This window comes from Phoca vitulina, unplaced genomic scaffold (assembly GCF_004348235.1).
Source record: "Phoca vitulina isolate PV1807 unplaced genomic scaffold, GSC_HSeal_1.0 scaffold36, whole genome shotgun sequence".
Taxonomy (NCBI): domain Eukaryota; kingdom Metazoa; phylum Chordata; class Mammalia; order Carnivora; family Phocidae; genus Phoca; species Phoca vitulina.
This window is the reverse complement of record NW_022589739.1, coordinates 4146642-4165365: the sequence shown is the minus strand read 5'-3', so window position 1 is coordinate 4165365 and position 18724 is coordinate 4146642. Positions and strand designations below refer to the sequence as shown.

At 35.5% G+C, this 18724-nt stretch overlaps 1 protein-coding gene across 4 annotated transcripts in view; it reads right to left on the bottom strand.

Moving 5' to 3' along the window:
- BTBD10 (BTB domain containing 10) overlaps positions 1–18724 on the bottom strand; it is a 73491-nt gene that overhangs the window by 11139 nt on the left and 43628 nt on the right. For all 4 annotated transcript variants that reach the window (XM_032427299.1, XM_032427300.1, XM_032427301.1 and 1 more), the window contains 4 exons: positions 10309–10502; positions 7249–7534; positions 4900–5002; positions 3114–3234 (listed from right to left, as the gene is read on the bottom strand). In XM_032427299.1, coding sequence (XP_032283190.1) covers positions 3114–3234; positions 4900–5002; positions 7249–7534; positions 10309–10502 — 704 coding nt within the window. The remainder of the gene's footprint in view (positions 1–3113; positions 3235–4899; positions 5003–7248; positions 7535–10308; positions 10503–18724) is intronic.

Sequence of the window (18724 nt, the reverse complement as noted above, 5' to 3'; positions counted from 1 at the left end):
ACTAAATACAAATATACAAAATTCAATAATTTTCTTATATGTTAGCAGTTAGAAAATTTAAACATACTCTACATACAACAACAAAAATACAAAGTATCAAAAAATAAGATCAGAGCAGAAATAAAAGACATAAAAGAAAACTTTGTAAACGGAAAGACAGCAGTTGGAGGAGACAGTAAATATGTTAATTTTCTAAAACATTAACTTCAAAGAATTCCAATGAAAACCTTAAAATATTTTAAATAATTTTTTTAATTTCTACAACAGACATAGGTCAGATCTGAGTCTGTTTGAGGCTGAGGATTACTCTATATAGAGAAAAAGACTAATTATACTAGAGAAGATGACAACAATTAGAATGGGGTCCTAAAAAATGAGTGAGGGGATAAAATAATTTATTCATTCAGCAAATGTTTATTGAGTCCTTACTATGTGGCAGGCAGGCACTATGGATGCAAAGTCGAAAAGGTGTAGAGAGTTCCTTGTATAATTTTAAGACACAAACAGACATCTTAGTGTAATATGCCATTCCAATAGTCAGTAAAGGCACATATTAACAGGAAACAATTCAGTTTTGGACTCACGTCTACACCTACAGTATCCTTTTATGTTTTTACAAGGCCATTCTGTCTCTTCAAATTCTACATAGTTTTGTTTTAATAAAGTCTATGAGAATTTCTGTATTTTTAAAAATATGTATTACAAGTATTCTAGAAACAGTTACAATTATTTAAAAGCCAAAAGTCTAGAAAAACCATTATTATACATATTTTACATAAAGACTTACCTTTAATTTCACAACAAATAAATGAGACTTAACAGTGATGACAGCGTCTATGTCCAAACGATTACAAAACCAAATCCACATCATTTTTTTTTTCTCTGACAGTCCCCAAAATTCAACATCTAATTATATGAAATGAAATTAAAATGGTCCCAGGGCACCTGGGTGGCTCAGTCGTTAAACGTCTGCCTTCGGCTCAGGTCATGATCCCAGGGTCCTGGGATCGGGCCCCACATCAGGCTCCCCGCTCCACGGGAAGCCTGCTTCTCCCTCCCACTCCCCCTGCTTGTGTTCCCTCTCTCGCTGTGTCTCTCTCTGTCAAATAAATAAATAAAACCTTAAAAAAAAAAAAAGAAATTAAAATGGTCCCATGAATTAAAAAAAACCACAACACTTGAACTCAAGGATCTACAATTAGAGTAATTAATGTTCATGGTTCAGTAAAAATATTTTTTAAGATGTGGAAAAACAGAAACTTTGTTCGAGTTTACACATGTATCCTCTACTTATTTGACTTTAAACTTTTAAATATCATTTATAGAGAAATGGACTCAGAGGCAGACCAGCCACTTTATCCTACCTATTGATATTTTTATGAAGACTTTAAAGAATGTTTGGCAATAATAAAGTAGTACTTAGGGGAAGACTTAATAAGACCACACATTTTCAATGAGTTAGCTCTTAAATAAGCATGAAGAAAACAGCTATATTTAAGTATACAGTAGGTGCCTTAAAATTTTAAATAAAATTTCCCATTCACGGTGCACCTGAGTGGCTCAGCGGTTAAGCGTCTGCCTTCGGCTCAGGTCATGATCCCAGGGTCCTGGGATCGAGCCCCACATCGGGCTCCCTGCTCAGCGGGAAGCCTGCTTCTCCCTCTCCCTCTGCCACTCCTCCTGCTTGTGCTCTCTCTCTCAAATAAATAAATAAAATCTTTTAAAAAATCATTTAAAATTTCCCCTTCACAGTTTCTAACACACCAATCTTTGAGAAGGTATGCCAAGCTACAGGTGAGTTTAGGTTAATAAAGATAACCGTAAGTCCGGGATTAACATAAGGCTATAACCACGTGTAAGAAGTTTTTTTTTTTTTTAAGATTTTTATTTATTTAACAGAGATAGAGAGCACAAGTAGGCAGAGCGGCAGACAGAGGGAGAGGGAGAAGCAGGCTCTCCGCCGAGCAGGAAGCCCGATGCGGGGCTCGATCCCAGGACCCTGGGATCATGACCTGAGCCGAAGGCAGCTGCTTAACCGACTGAGCCACCCAGGCGCCCCGTGTAAGAAGCTTTTAAAATGACTTCCCACCATATACAGGATAAAATGTAAGAACATTAGTTTGGATCAAAGACCTTCCACAATGTGGCCCACCTATTTATTCTCATCTCCTTCTGGTCCTGATATAAAGTCTCTGCCCCAACTAGGTTCCTTCCAAAGTACATCTTTTGCATTTTTATTCCAAAAATCTCAGCTGTTAGAATTGCCTCCTTATCTACTCTTTCTAATCATTCCTATTTATTCTTTACTACCTGTCTCTTCTGAACTCTTCCCCAATCCCTCTAGCACACAATGATCTCTCCTTCTGAACTTCTCCAACCACTCAGCATCCAAGTCAACATCTAAAAATTCTCCTATTCTGACTTTTCTGTGTATAATCACCTTTTTTTTTCCTCAGGCATGGCAAAATGGTGAGAGGGAGCGGTGCTGGGGAGGTGGTGAGGGGAAAATATTGATCAAAAAGTTCAGATTTCCAAAGTTCTAGACTCTGCTCTGAGGCTGTTTGCTGTTCTTAAGACAAAGTCACTTAACCCTTCATATAAATGAGGGTTTGGTATTCAATCTAAGATCTTTAATGACAAATACTGCTTTTGAGAATTATTTGTATCTTCCACAGTGGCTTAGGATATTATCTTACATGGAAAGTACAAAAAAATTATAAATTTTTGGTTGATGTGATCTCAGGAGTGAAGCCAAATACCATACGTGACCAAAGCCAGGGCTCCCAAGCTGGGAGATAAAGACTGGCCACAAATGACAGAGATGGAGTCAAGGAAGAAATTTCTGCGAGAGTCCATCAAAAATAAATACATACATACATACATATATACATACAAACATACATACATATAAAATTTTTTTGAAGTTTTGGAAAACTGCACAAGGAGCTTATAAAAATCTCTATAGACTTCCATAAATCATCCTCATGGTATCACAATGCTTTATAATCCAATTAAACAAATATTTGATGTCCACATAAATAGCACTCTTTCAGGCTTTTCATTCCAATATATTGTAACTCACAAACCACTCACACACAAAACATCATACTTACTGAGATCTCTACATTTAATAGTACTATATTCAAAAGAAATACAAAGGTAGTCGCATGCTTCTCTCAGTTCAGGAATAGATATGCCATCAGGACAACGGATTATTCCTGTTTTGTAGTAATCCTAAAAAAAAAAAGAATGTATAAAACATCTAGAGCACAAGGTGGCCAAAACCTTACTATTAAGGCTAAGCTGGGAGCATTTTCAGAAACAGTGGAGCTCTGAGATTTCTGAACTGTGGAATTTTACAGTTAGATGGGATCTCAGTTCACCTAACCACTTTTGCATTTTACCAATAAGAAAACGTTGGCCCTAATGGGTTCATTTACTCACCCAGTCGAACAATTATTTATTAGCAGAGGAAAGATTAGAATCCAGGTCTCCCCGTTACTGATGTGTTTCTTCTCTCTACTGTATCATGCCAATTCATATGTATTTTCCCCTCTACAAGTTATTTTTCTATGTAACTACTATCAAATTTTAAAACTTTAAAAAAAAAAGTTAAGTGATATATTTTAAGGTACCTTAAATATTACCTAGAGAACTGAGCAAGATTTATGGTTCTTAGTAAAGAACTTCAAAGTCATATCCAAGTATTAATATATGTAAACAGAATGCACAATTAGATATTCTTCTTCCAAATACTATTCTTTGGTGTGTCCCATATTACGAACAATAAATAGTGTTTATTTCCAAAATCTACTTTAAAAATTGTTAAGGGCTAGCCCCCAAATTACAGCTGAGTCATAAATTTTTTTTTTTACTTGTCAACTCCATTGGGGGTTAAATGAAGTATGGCTAGCTGAAAAAGCACTCCCCCCCTACACCCCTAAAATGAAGATCTGCCTCAAGCTTGGTTCCGAGCCACAATAACATAAAAAACTTGCTATAACAGTGCAAGCAAGATGTCTTCTGGTACTTGCCCAAGTACTTCTATTCCTGTCTTGTACCCCAGGATCCTCCCTGCCCACTTTCCCCAAAATTATTTGAGGAAACCATATTTTCAGACTGTGGCATAAATTGTCACACACTATAAATCAAAGCTTTATCACTGATTTGAAATTACAAGTAGGGACTCTGTAATACTAATTCAAATAGTCCTCAAAATAAAAGGTTAAAACCTCAAAAAAAAAAAGGTTTAAAACAAAAATGCTAACAAATAACATTTTATTTTTTTTATTTTTATTTTTTAAGATTTTATTTATTTATCTTGACAGAGAGAGACACAGCGAGAGAGGGAACACAAGCAGGGGGAGTGGGAGACAGAGAAGCAGGCTCCCTGTGGAGCAGGGAGCCCGATGCGGGGCCTGATCCCAGGACCCTGGAATCATGACCTGAGCCAAAGGCAGACGCTTAACAACTGAGCCACCCAGGCACCCCTACAACAAATAACATTTTAGATGACTTTTAAGTGTTAACTGTCCACATTGCCAATTATATGCAATAAAATATTAGAATTCAAGTAATCACATTTATTCTCAGGTAGCAAAAATGATCAACTTATTGTATTTAAGAGAATTAGGGAGGGAGGAGTAACATGACTCCAGAAGTATTATCACTAAACCCTTTGAAAGAACCGCCTACTTATACTTAAGAGATGAATCATCCCCTGACCTATATTTGTATATTATCTTTATGTACTAAAATAAAAAAAGAATGAAATGGTGTTTTTTTAAAAAAACAATATTCTGCATAGAGACATCCAAATAGAACTCTGCTTCCAATACAAGTACCTACCAAAAAGGAGTTCTATGATTAAGTCAATACACAGAAGAAATAAGCACTCACCAGAATAGCTCGAAACACGGTGGAGCCAATTCCCTCTGCCACTTCATATTCTCCCTTCTCATTGGGACGTGTAAAGTTATGTTCTCTGCCAGATCCAAACATCCTATGATATTAGTAAATAATTGAGAAATATAACAATAGGATACTTCCTTCAAAGGGAAAATTTATTTCATGTACAAAAGTAAAAAGGAATTATAATTTATTCGTAAATTAAAAAATTCTTATCAGCAATTTATTCTGACAAATGTAATAAATGAAGGATTATTAAAAATACTTCCTTCCTGATGGGAGGGAATAGTAGTATAGATTCCCTATAAGCAAACAAAATCAGCTGATAAAGCTCAGAAGCTAAAGAACTTTTCAGCTCCTTCTTCTCAGGGGGAAAAAAAAAATCAATCAATCTAGGGGAAAAGGTGATTTTTATACTAATCTTACCAGAAAGGGAAAAAAAAGGAAAAGGGAAACCATGTTATCGGTACATTTTCCTTAAAACCGCTGCCTTCACTGCAAAGTTAATGCTATAGTGCAACACATACAGTAAAGCAGGAAAAAGATAGGCAGATTAGTTTCACTTTTCACAATTGTAACTATACATATAAGAAATACACTCAAAATTCTTACACTTGCATCCTAGAACTGAAAAATTAGCAATCAAATGCTCGGGTAAAGAGGAATGAGGAAGTTAAGCGGTAAATCAAAAGTTTAAACAAATGAGTAAAAAGCTCTTAATATTAATTTCTACATAAGAAAATACAGATTTCTATTTTTTCCAGTAATGTTCTTGGCCCTTTAATAGTAAGTATTTTGAAAAGAGGAAACTTGCAGAGTATGTTCTTCAAAATCAAAAGTTTAATGCATTACTCCCAAGAAAATTTAAAAACTGTTGTTAAAGGAAGTTGAACCTCCGAATTAAATGATACCATCATTCTTAAGTATTCTACTCAACAATTTTCCAATTTAAATAGTTTCTTCTTTTGTTAGAACACAGAAATCTATAAAGAACAAAGCTTTTTTATTTCAAAGTTTCCAAAAGAATGCCAACTGCTTTTTACAGTTCCCATGAATATTAATTTTCATCCCCAAAGATATGCTTTACTAAACTGGCATTAAAAGATGACTTCGGATTAAAAAAAAAAAAAGGCAAGAACTGTCTTTCAGGAATCAAATGTCATGCAATTTTCTCAAATACTGAAATTTTTTTTACAAAAGGAGAATACTCTGCTTTTCAGATCAATATGGATACACACACACAAATATTTTGGGCTTTTTTTTTTTTTTTAAAGAAAAGGTAGCCTAACAAATGAAGCAAAATTTCAAATATCTACTTTTTAAGTGTGTTTCTTTAAAATTTACATAAAAATTAAAAGTATTCATAGTGTCAAGTCATCCTCCTGACACCTTCCATCAGTAATCTTCCTCTGTGCTTCTAAAAATACACAAAAGCCATACTTGGTTTTTTTGCCTCAGAGGTGTAAAGTCTAACTGCAATGTTAAAAGGAATATTTAACTATTCAAAATGTGTAATGTCATATGTTAGCTTTTATTCTGTATGCAGAGAAATCACATGTACACACACAAAGGCATCCTAAATAGTTACTCATATGCAACCTAGGAAAAAACCGTAAGTTTTTTACATCATATAAACTTCTATTTCATTTCTATGCTCCTCCATTTTATATTAGAGTGAACAGGAAAAGATACTAATTTTACAATTAAAAGGTATTTGATCCTAGTTTTGGACACACTGAAAAATCAAGTCTATAAGGCCTGTATCATTCTTAAGACTGCAGTTCCCACAACTATAAACTTTACATTAACCTTTACTCTAGACCAGCACAGATAAGATGACTACAAGTATCTCTCCTTCATTCTAACTACTTGTTAATAACATTCCTTTTTTTAAGTATCTATATCAAACTGACAATTCATGCTGACTTTTCAGCTAACCAAACTGTTTTTTTTTTTCTTTAAACAATGTTGATACCTGCTGTATTTGGGGGTTGAATATGGGATCCCCAAGTGAAAAAAGCATATAACTGTTAAATTCACCTTGTTAGATACAATTTAAGGTTTCAACCTGTGGAGATCGTGTAGGACCCTGTCTTCATTAACTAGTATGTTTGTTTTTCCTGCTAATACAGCAAAGATTGTTAGAAATAAAACCAAGTTCAAGATCTGGCTCTACCATTTTCTGGCTGTATTAACTTGAGCAAGTTACATTTAACCTCCAAAGCTCAGTTCATCTGTAAAACAGGAATACTACATTCCAACAGAGAATTTACTGTAAAGCTTAAGTAAAATAATGTGAAAGTGCTTTATAGTAATACAAAGAACTGCAATAATACAAACCTGCCCAACATTGTATTTGGCTGTGCAGTAAAAATGGATGGGTCTACAACAAATCTAGTGTTATCCACTATTAGTGTTACTCGTTCCGACGTTCTTACATTCCGAGCTCCTTCTTTTGCATTTTCATATACAAACACCATCTCCCCAGATGTCTTGCAGCTACCATCTGAACTTGACTGACTACTGTTTCTGCTGCTGTTCCCAGCACTGCTACTGGAACCATTTGGAGATGGCTTTTGAGGACGAGGACTGCTTGGACGAGAGGAACTGTGATCTTTTTCTCGTTCTGAAATAAAGATGTTAAAATTATGCAAATCGTCCTTTAAAAAATTCAAGATCCACATATATCTTTTAAAAATTCTGATGTAGAAAAGTTGTTTTAAATCACAGCATTTCTGGGTGCCTGGGCAGCTCAGTTGGTGTCTGCCTTCGGCTCAGGTCATGATCTCAGGGTCTTGGGATCAAGCCCCACGTTGGGCTCTCTGCTCAGCAGAGGCTGCCTCTCCCTCTCCCTCTGCCCTTCCCCCCACCACCCCACTTGTGAATGCACATGCACATGCTCTCTCTTTAAAAAAAAAAAAATCAAATCAAATCAAAATCAAACAAAGGATTTCTGCTTTTTGATTTCAAGTAACATTTTCACAGAACACCATAAATATTATTTCCCAGGAATAAAACCTAAAACATCAAAATGTTTTCTAAATTAATTTTTCTAGATTTTTAAAAAGATGTATAGCTGACTAATGCTCACCCAGACTAAGATCAAAATTAAGGTAAATTTTATGCTATTACGCTATTTAAAAATATATGAACCCCAAGGAACAGAATAGTCTTACAAGTTAAATAAGCACTTAAAGTAAGTAAAAGATTAATAAAAATACCAACTTTAACTGTCCTAAATACTGAAAGTATTAGTAGTACTCTGAGAACACAAAGTACAAACTCTGGACTCTCACTATGTTAATTAGGCCATCCCCAAACTAGTAATTTATCTTACAAAAGCAAGGTCCCAAAGGAAGGAAAAAAGGTCACTAAGGACACAAAAGAGTATTTATTCTTTCAAATGACTTTTAATGTTTACCAAATAAAATGGCTTCAACAGCTGATGATACATTGGGTTTTTTTTTCAATCTCACTTTTGTTGGAATAAAAGCACTGCCACAAATTCTAGAGGATCATATAATTACTATCCATAATTTTATTTTATTTTTTTTTTTTTTTTAAAGATTTTATTTATTTATTTGAGAGAGAGAGAGCACATGAGAGGGGGTAGGGTCAGAGGGAGAAGCAGACTCCCCGCCGAGCAGAGAGCCCGATGCGGGACTCGATCCCGGGACTCCAGGATCATGACCTGAGCCGAAGGCAGTCGCTTAACCAACTGAGCCACCCAGGCGCCCTACTATCCATAATTTTAATTAGGTAGGAAATACTGTTAAAATTCAGAAGATTTTCTTTGGGGTGCCTGGGTGGCTCTGTCGCTAAGCATCTGCCTTGGGCTCAGGTCATGATCCCAGGGTCCTGGGATCGAGCCCCGCATCGGGCTCCCTGCTCCGCGGGAAGCCTGCTTCTCCCTCTCCCACTCCCCCTGCTTGTGTTCCCTCTCTCACTGTGTCTCTGTCAAATAAATAAATAAAATCTTAAAAAAAAAAAAAAAGATTTTCTTTGGCTGTTCCAATATTCTATAAAGGGAAAATTAAAACTAAGATTCTGTGATAAGTTCCCTTTAGAGGCTAGATAACTACACTTTAAAGGTGACCTAAAAATGTACCTCCATCTCATCAGATTCATCAGCTTCTGCCAAATTCCTTCATGACTCAGGCTACTCAGAACACTCTGTACAGCTTTACTGATTATATAATTAGGTTTGCTATATCTCCAGAGATATTCTGACACCTCCATTTTATTGCCTGTTTCCAGAATGCTGGTAGCATCCCAAAAGCAAAATTTGCTGAATTAATAAAATCATTTATTGTATCTTCCTATTCTCTTCCCAGGGACTGAACTTAGCATATTAACAAACTGTCAACTCCTATTTATACTTGCATGGATTTCTGGCTTATCAGTACTAGTTTGACTTTGAGGACCTACTTAGATACTGACAACCTCTCTGTATAATTAAGCCCTAAGATAAATGATTTTGATTTATAACAATCAAAAACAACGTCAAATGGTAAATCAAGGTATTAAATTTGCGCCTTCTCCAAGGGAAAATGAAAATCGGCAAGCTCACATTGCTAATGTACCTCTTAGTCACACAATTCATTTATCTGAAATATAATAATGTTCATTTATACAAATGAGTAGGAAGGAAGAAAAAGACCTAACCTACTTGCCAAGAAAACGAAACACTTCACACCTTCCTTTTCATCTACTATTTTTTAAATTAAATTTAAAATATTGTCAAAACTCAAAATAAATTACTACATGGTTATTCTAGCTTTCACTTCCTTTTCTACCATGATTAACCAAGAATTCCTATCAATAGTTTACTACAAATTTTAAAAAATAAACCACTGCTTATGTATCACATAAGATAAAAATCAATTTGAAAGATTTAGGGGCACCTGGGTGGCTCAGTCGTTTAAGTGTCTGCCTTCGGCTCAGGTCATGATCCCTGGCTCCTAGGATCGAGCCCTGCATTGGGCCTCTGCTCATCGGGGAGCCTGCTTCTCCCTATCCCTCTGCCTCTCCCTCCCCCCCGGCCCCTGACACTTGCCACTCCACTTGCCACTCGTGCATGCGCTCTCGCTCTCTCTCAAGTATTTTTAAAAATTAAAAAATAAAAGAAGATTTAAAAATCTCATATCACAGTTCTAAAGGCTTTTCAAATTACTTCTTTTATGAAACTGTCCTAGAGTCAAAAAAAATTCACTTTTAAGTTTCATTTAATAAGTTGATTTTTTATAGCAAGAATGAAGCTAAGCTAAAATAGAAGCAACTGAATAGAACTAAAGTTCATTTTACTCTGAAGTACTAGGCACAATTCACTGTCATTACTGTTTTAAAAAGGTAACTGCACGCTTTTAAAAACCGTCAGGAAGATTAGTTGATTTTACATACCAACATGGTGCTGTCGTGTTGGAGAAGTAACATTTCTAATACAAGGAGTGAGTTGAGATTCTGTTCTTTCATGAGATGAATCTCGTGATCTGTCACTTGATCTTCGTCTATCTCTTGATCGTTCATGTCCCCCGCTAGCACCATGTAGACTCATTTTGGTGTGGTCAACTCCTTTAGCAACACGTGAGGGAGTACTGGTAAGTCAGAAAAGAAAATTAACCGTAATAGTGGAACATGAGATCACAAATGCTTTTAAAGAAAAAAGCAATTAACATAAAACTACTACTATTTTGAAGTTTAAGAATCAAATGCTACCTTACAATTCTGAAATGTAATTACCTTAAACTTACAGGTTTTATACATGTTGGAACACAGTATCTTTAAAGATCACATAATCCAACTCAGTTTTTTTTAAGAATGAGAAAACTAAAGCCCAGAAATGTTAATTAACTTCTGAGTTAGTAGTAATAGTAGTAGTACTAGAGACCACCCAGATCTCCTAAATATTGCCCAAATATTTTGCTCTCTTTGATGGGGGGTAGGTGGGGCGGAGAGAACACCAGCTTCCAGAACTCTTAAAAAATGAGCTATGGGGCAAAGTAACTGGTCTCCTTGCCAAATAAAATAAGTCTACATGCTTACTTTAATCAACTCATCTTGATTTTGATTGAACTCCTTTCAAAATTTTTGAAAAAAAAAAAAATTTTTTTTTGAAAGCATTTCTCTTTTTTAAAAAGCTTAACTGTGCTGTGTAAAATTACAGAATTTAAAATTTTAAAACATCTTATGTAAATTTGCTTGTGAGAAGTAAATAACTGAGAATGATGATTAACTAATCTAGTTGATAGAATTAAGTCACGCAATTATTTATAAAGTTATATGTACTATGTGTACAATGCTGTAGAGAAGCTCCCTCAAGGAACTTATGTGTATCAGTATCAGTAATAGATGTGTATCAGTAATACATAAACATGTAGAAATTTAAACAATTCAAGAGTTATCCCAAATTTCAAATATAAAACTGCTAAATATATTTCAAATATATAACTAATAAGTGAGAGATAATAAATGCTTTAATATCTCAGAGGAAGAAGACATCACTGTAGACTTGAGTTCATCACTGGTGAACCAGGTGCTGGCAACCAAATAAGATTTTAATAATCAAAATACATTGCAGGTAGGAAAACTGACAGGAACAAAAATGAGAGAGCCAGACCTAATACGTCTGGAAATTTACCATCTTATCATATACCATGGTGCATGGCTTAAAAATATTAGTGTTTTTTATGAGTAGAAACAGAAGAAAGTTCACGGCTTTAGAGAAATACAGAAGTACAATACAAATTGTACTTTAATACTTAGTTGCTCAACATGTTGAGTATTACTTAATATTTTGGAACCTCAGTTCCTCATCTGTAAAATATAGTTCTATTTACTTTGTAAGGTTAATATGAGGATTAAACAAAGAAATATAAGTACGCTAACCAACAATGTACCTAGCACAACAGAATCACCCATTAAATACTAGTTTATTTAGTTATGACAGATGAAGATATTAAAGTTCAATTACAAGACTGCTCAGAGTCACACAGTATTTAGTGGATATGCTAACAATACTGTAACCCAAGCCTTTTGATTCATTCCAGTGCCCCTCCATAATATTAGTCTGCACTCCATCACTGAAACCACACTAGTTAAAGTTTAAATCTTGATTCAATTTTAAATCCCATAGTGCTTCTGGGACATCTCCTCTGTTGGCTTATTATCTACAATTCTTTGTTATTTTAGTGTTTTCTTTCATTATGAAAATCAGTCTTAAATCTTAAATCTCAATCTCAAATCTTAAATCTTTCTTTCATTATGAAAATTATAACAGACTACAAAGATAAAAGATAAGGCTAACTTTGTATTTACCCTAAGAGTTACTTCTAGGGAAATAAAGGCAACCTGTTAACCTTTATCAATTGTCTTTCATAAACCTACAGAGAAAAAAAAAAAGTTCTACTCCCACCTTCTTTCTAGTAAAAAAGATCAGAAGAGGATTGCATCCTTGGAACAAAATTTTTTCCTTCTTATAGAAAAGATCCTATTGCATTTATGTTAAAAACCTCAGAGTAGAAACAATGGAATTTCTGGTTTGTGTCTTAAAGTAGGGAAAAGAAAACAATCTACACAAACAGAAAAAGGCCTATATATTAAAAAAAAAATAACTCCTCAAATTATTCTAGCTGTTAAGTTTTAAATGTGCTTAAGTAGGAATCTAACTGTTAATCTAATGGACAAGGTATAAACACAACTACAACTAAGGCAAATGCAGGCAAATGTTCAGTTTGAGTAAGGGCCAAGGAGACTGACTAATTAAAAAAGCGTTTCTACCAGACACTTCTATAACTGAAAAATAAAATCTACTAAGCATTCATTCTGCTAAAATAATGGCTTCATCTCTAAACTGTTTAGATTTTAAATAAATGCAAAAGGTGTCATACTTCCATTCTTTCTTTTCATTCCCAAATGGAATGTACTCTGAATCAGACCTTCAAAATCAGATGTCATGGAAGACTAATTATGTCCTACTCTATTTAATTAAATAATTTTAGATCAGAAAAGCACTCTAAGGGCAAAAATAATTAATATGTGTAAAAGAAAATGAGGACAAGCAAGTTCAGAGGGGATAAGTCTGCATGAGTTGCATTTATTTTTTTTTTAAGATTTTATTTATTTGACAGAGAGAGACAACCCGAGAGAAGAAACACAAGCAGGGGAGTGGGAGAGGGAAAAGCAGGCTTTCAGCTGAGCTGGGAGCCCAATGCAGGGCTCGATCCCAGGACCCTGGGATCATGACCTGAGCCAAAGCGCAGCTTAACGACTGAGCCACCCAGGCGCCCCTCATGTTGCATTTAAAAGAGAGAGAGCGATCCATGAACTGAGGACAGGTAAGGAGATGAAGATTACATCAGCCCCAATATCTACTTCTAGTCAAGACAGAATAACAAGGACTGAATTGACTTTCCTAACTGAAAAAAAACAAAAACAAAAAACCCAAAATGGACAAAATATGTAAAACAATGGTTTGCAAGACAGTACGTCAGCAAAGAAAGTGATCCCTGAAAGATGAAAAACAAATGAGATAAGCCCAACAACTGCTCCAAATTACGGTTTTTCCCCCTCAAATTACTATCTTAATAGAGTTTCCAGAGTAAACAGAGAGGTGAAACCCAGGTAGAACCTGGTAGATTCAGGTAAGCATACAGAGCTGGAGAGCTTGGGAATAGTAGGTGCCTAGAGTTCTCAGGGAAGAGTACCAGAGAAGGGAGAGCAGCACAGAGAAAACTTCAGAGATCTGCAGAGTCTTCTTGGAATACTGACCTGAGTACTAATCAGCAAATACATCTGAGGAAACTACATAAGGCTGGGGAAAGAACCAACTCAAAGGACTACAAGATGCAGTGACCAGGACTCATATAGGACCTACTTCTCCCGGGCAGGCTGGAAAACCTCATAATTCATAGGGCATTGGAGAAAGAATCTAAAGGGTCTTGGTTCTGAAATGGGAATTAAACCTAGACTGGGCACCGTGCTAGTCACATCTAACAAATCTTAACAGCAAGACCTGAAAAGAATCAAACTGTTTCCAAGTAACTAAACTGAATCCTAAAACAAAGCTCAAGAATATTTATAGAAAAACAAAAATATCCAGCATCCAAACAAGGCAAAACTCACAATGTATGGCATCCAATAAAAGATTACCAAGCATGCAAATAAGTAGGAAAACATAACCTGTAAGAGAAAAAACTCAATCAAAATTAACGTGGAACTGACATGTCTCAGGATTGGAAACAAAGACATTAAAACAGTCATTATAATCATATTCCTCCAAAAGGTTATGTAGAAATATAGAAAATAAAGATGCAGATCAAACTTTCAGAGATAAAAATGGTATCTGAGATGAAAAATAGACTGAATGGAATTAATGGAAGATTACACATTATAGAAGAAAAGATTTGTGAGGGCGCCTGGGTAGTTCAGTCGTTAAGCATCTGCCTTTGGCTGAGGTCATGATGCCAGGGTCCTGGGATAGAGTCTCACATCAGGCTCCCTCCTCGGCGGGAAGCCTGCTTCTCCCTCTCCCACTCCCCCTGCTTGTGTTCCTGCTCTCGCTCTCTCTCTTTCTCTGTCAAATAAATAAATAAAATCTTAAAAAAAAAAAAAAAAAAAAGATTTGTGAATTTGAAGACACAGCCAGAGGAAATATCCAAAATAAATATAGTATTCCTTATAAAAAATAAAATAAATGGAGCATGAGTGAGCTGCAGGTCAATTTCAAATGCCCTAATATAAGTATAATGGAGTCCATAAAGGAAGAAAGGTAGAAAAAAGAAAAAAAATATTTAAATCATGTCTTGAAATGTAAACTACATGTAACACAACAAATCCCACATTTTAAGAAAAAATAAAACACAAAACAAAAAACCCTGTGAACCTATGTTTGTTTTATCTAGTAGAAACCCTCCAAAAAGAAAGAGGGAAATGCATTTTCAGACACACATACAAAAAGATGGATGAATGAATTCATCATGAGCAGACTGGCATTATAAGAAGAGTTATAGGAAGCCCTTTAGTCAGAAGAAAAAGTAATGCCAGATGAAAATATGAATCTACACAAAGGGATGAAGAACACTGGAAATAGTAACTACATGGGAAGATACATGTTTGGTTTTTTTTATTGTTTAAATCCCCTTAAAAGATTTAAACAATAATTATAACAATACAGTATGGGGCTTATAACATATACATATAACTACAATAGCATAGTTTGGGACGAGAGACATAAAAGTACACTATTGTGGCTCTTAAACCATTTCTTGTGTCAAGTAATATCACTTGAAGGTAGATTGATAAATTAAAGATGTGTATTACAAGCCCTAAAACAACCACTAAAGGAAACAAAGCCAACAATTAAATAAGCCAACAAAGAAGAGAAAATGAAATCATTTTTTAAAAAGATACAATTAATCCAAGAGGGCAAATGAAAAAGGGAGAGGATGAGAAAATAACATATGGGACAAACAGAAAATAAACAGCAAGATGATAGACTTAACCTTAACCATTATCTATAATCACATTAAATATAAGTGGCCTGACCCATAAAAGGTAGAGATCATCAGACTAGAGATAAAAGTCAGACCTAACTATATACCACTGCCTAGTGAAACACACTTCAAACGTAAAGGTACAAAGAGATTCAATATAAAAGGATATGAAGGATCAACTATCCTAACACTAGTCAAGGGAAAGCAAAAGTAGCAATATTAATATTAGACAAAGTAGACCATAGAGCAAAGAATATTACCAAGGCATTTCACAAGGAAAAAAAGGGATATATTCATTAAAAGCAGGTCCCAAAAGTTCTTCTGCTTCATAACAGAGCTTCAAGAAACATGAAGCAAAAACTGATAAAATTACAAGAACTCCATAACTATACTCAGAGATTTTAATACCTCCTTGTAATACTTAATAGAGCAAATAGACAGAAAATCAGGAAAGATGAATAAAATTTGAACACTGTCAACTGCCTTGACCTAACTGACATTTATAGAACATTTAACCCAGTAAGAGCAAAAAACTCATTTGTTTCACATCCACACAAAACATTTACCAAGACAGATGATATTCTTAGCAACAAAACAAGTCTCCAGGGACGCCTGGGTGGCTCAGATAGTTAAGCATCTGCCTTCAGCTCAGGTCATGATCCCAGGGTCCTGGGATCGAGTCCCACATCAGGCTCTTGGCTCAGCAGGGAGCCTGCTTCTCCCTCTCCCTCTGCCTCTCCCCCTGCTCATGCTCTCTTTCTCTATCTCTGTGTCTCAAATGAATAAATAAAATCTTTAAAAAAAGAAAAAAGTCTCGGGCGCCTGGGTGGCTCAGTTGGTTAAGCGACTGCCTTCAGCTCAGGTCATGATCCTGGAGTCCCTGGATCGAGTCCCGCATCAGGCTCCCTGCTCGGCAGGGAGTATGCTTCTCCCTGACCCTCCCCCCTCTCATGTGCTCTCTCTTTCATTCTCTTCTCTCTCAAATAAATAAATAAAATCTTAAAAAAAAAAAAAAGTCTCCATAAATTCAAAAGAATTCAAACATATAAAATTTGTCCTCTGATTACAATGGAATTAGATAAGATTCAGTAACAAAAAGATATATGGAAATTTCCCAAATATTTGGAAATTAAATAACACCTTTTATTTTTTTTTAAAGATTTTATTTATTTGAGAGAGAGAGAGAGCATGAGAGGGGGGAGGGTCAGAGGGAGCAGACTCCCCGCCGAGCAGGGAGCCTGATGTGGGACTTGATCCTGGGACTCCAGGATCATGACCTAAGCCGAAGGCAGTCACTTAACCCACTGAGCCACCCAGGCGCCCTAAATAACACCTTTTAAATAACTCATGGAGCAAAGAAAAAAGCAAAAGGGAAAATGGAAAATTTTCAAGTAAAAAAACCCAACATAATCAAAATGTGTAGAATGGCATGACATTATAGCAGTAGTTAGGGAGCAAATTATAGCATTAAATGCCTATGTTAGAAAAAAAGAAAGTTCTAAAGAATAACTTCAGTTTCCACCTTAAGAAACTAAGCAAAGACTAAATTAAACCCAAAGTGGAAAAATTAGTAACAAAGATCAGAGTGGAAATCAAAATAATAGAAAACAGGGGCGCCTGGGTGGCTCAGTCGTTAAGCGTCTGCCTTCAGCTCAGGTCATGATCCCGGGGTCCTGGGACTGAGCCCCACATCAGGCTCCCTGCTCTGCGAGAAACCTGCTTCTCCTTCTCCCACTTCCCCTGCTTGTGTGTTCCCTCTCTTGCTGTCTCTCTCTCTGTCAAATAAATAAATAAAATCTTTAAAAAAATAATAAAAATAAAAATAAATAATAGAAAACAGAAAAAAATAGGGGAAAAAATCAATGAAAACAAAACCTAGTTTCTTTGAAAAAACCAATTATATTTATAAACCTCTAGCCAGACTGGGGAAAAAAAATTGAGAAGATACAAATTCCAATATTAGAAATGAGAAAACTGACATCACTACAATTAAAAGAGTAATAGAAGAGTATTATTAACAACCTCATGCAAATAAGTTCATCAACTTAGAAAAATTGGACAAATTCCAAGCTACCAAAACGCACTCAAGAAGAAACAGATAAGGTTAATAGTTTTATTTTTTTAAGATTTTATTTATTTGAGAGAAAGAGAACACATGCAGGGGGAGGAGCAGAGGGAGAGGGAAAGGGACAAGCAGACTCCCTGCTAAGCTCGGAGTCCGACCTGGGGTTCCATCTCAGGACCGTGAGATCATGACCTGAGCTGAAGTCAGATGCTTAACCAACTAAGCCACCCAGGTGCCCCTGAATAGCTCTATTTCTATTAAAGAAATTGAATTTGTAGTTAAGAACTTTCCCTCTAAGAAAACTCCAGGCCCGGACAGCTTCACTGATGAACTCTACCAAGCACTTAAGAGGGATATAATATCAATTCTACATAAACTCCTTCAGAAAATTGAAGACAACATATTTCCTAACTCATTCTATGAGGCCAGCATTACCCAAGTACCAAAACCAATATAAGATAAATACAAACAGACATCCCTCAGAATATGCGTATTTTAAACAAAATTTTAATCAAATAGAGCAGTAGATAAAAATGTCAATACATCATGATCTAATGAGATTTATCCTAAAAATGCGAGATTGGTTGAATATTCAAAAATCAATTACCACATGTCAATTATACTTCAATAAAAAAACTTTTAATCAATATAATTCACCATATTAACAAATAAATGAAAAAAAACCTATCTCAATATACATACGAAATACATTTGGCAAAATACAAAATCCATTCCTGATTTAAAAAAAAAAACCTTAGCACAGTAGGAATACGATGGAATTTCACTAACTGGATAAAAGATACCTATGGAAAACCTACAGCCAGCATCATACTTAGTGGTTAAAGACCAAACACTCTCCACCTAAGATCAAGAACAGTACAAGGATGTCCACTCACCACTTTTACTCACCAATGTACTAAAGATTCTAGCCAGAACAGTATGTCAAGAAAAAGATCTAGAAGGCATCCAGATTTGAAAAGAAGTAAAACCATCCTTATCTGAAGGCAATACAATCACTAATTGTAGACTCCAGCACAAAAAGGTACTAGAACTCATGACTTTAGGGGCGCCTGGGTGGCTCAGATGGTTAAGCGTCTGCCTTCGGCTCAGGTCATGATCTCAGGGTCCTGGGATCGAGCCCCACATCGGGCTCCCTGCTTGGCGGGGAGCCTACTTCTCCCTCTCCCTCTACTGTTCTCCCTGCTTGTGCTCTCTCGCTCTCTCTGTCAAATAAATAAACAAAATCTTTAAAAAAAAAAAA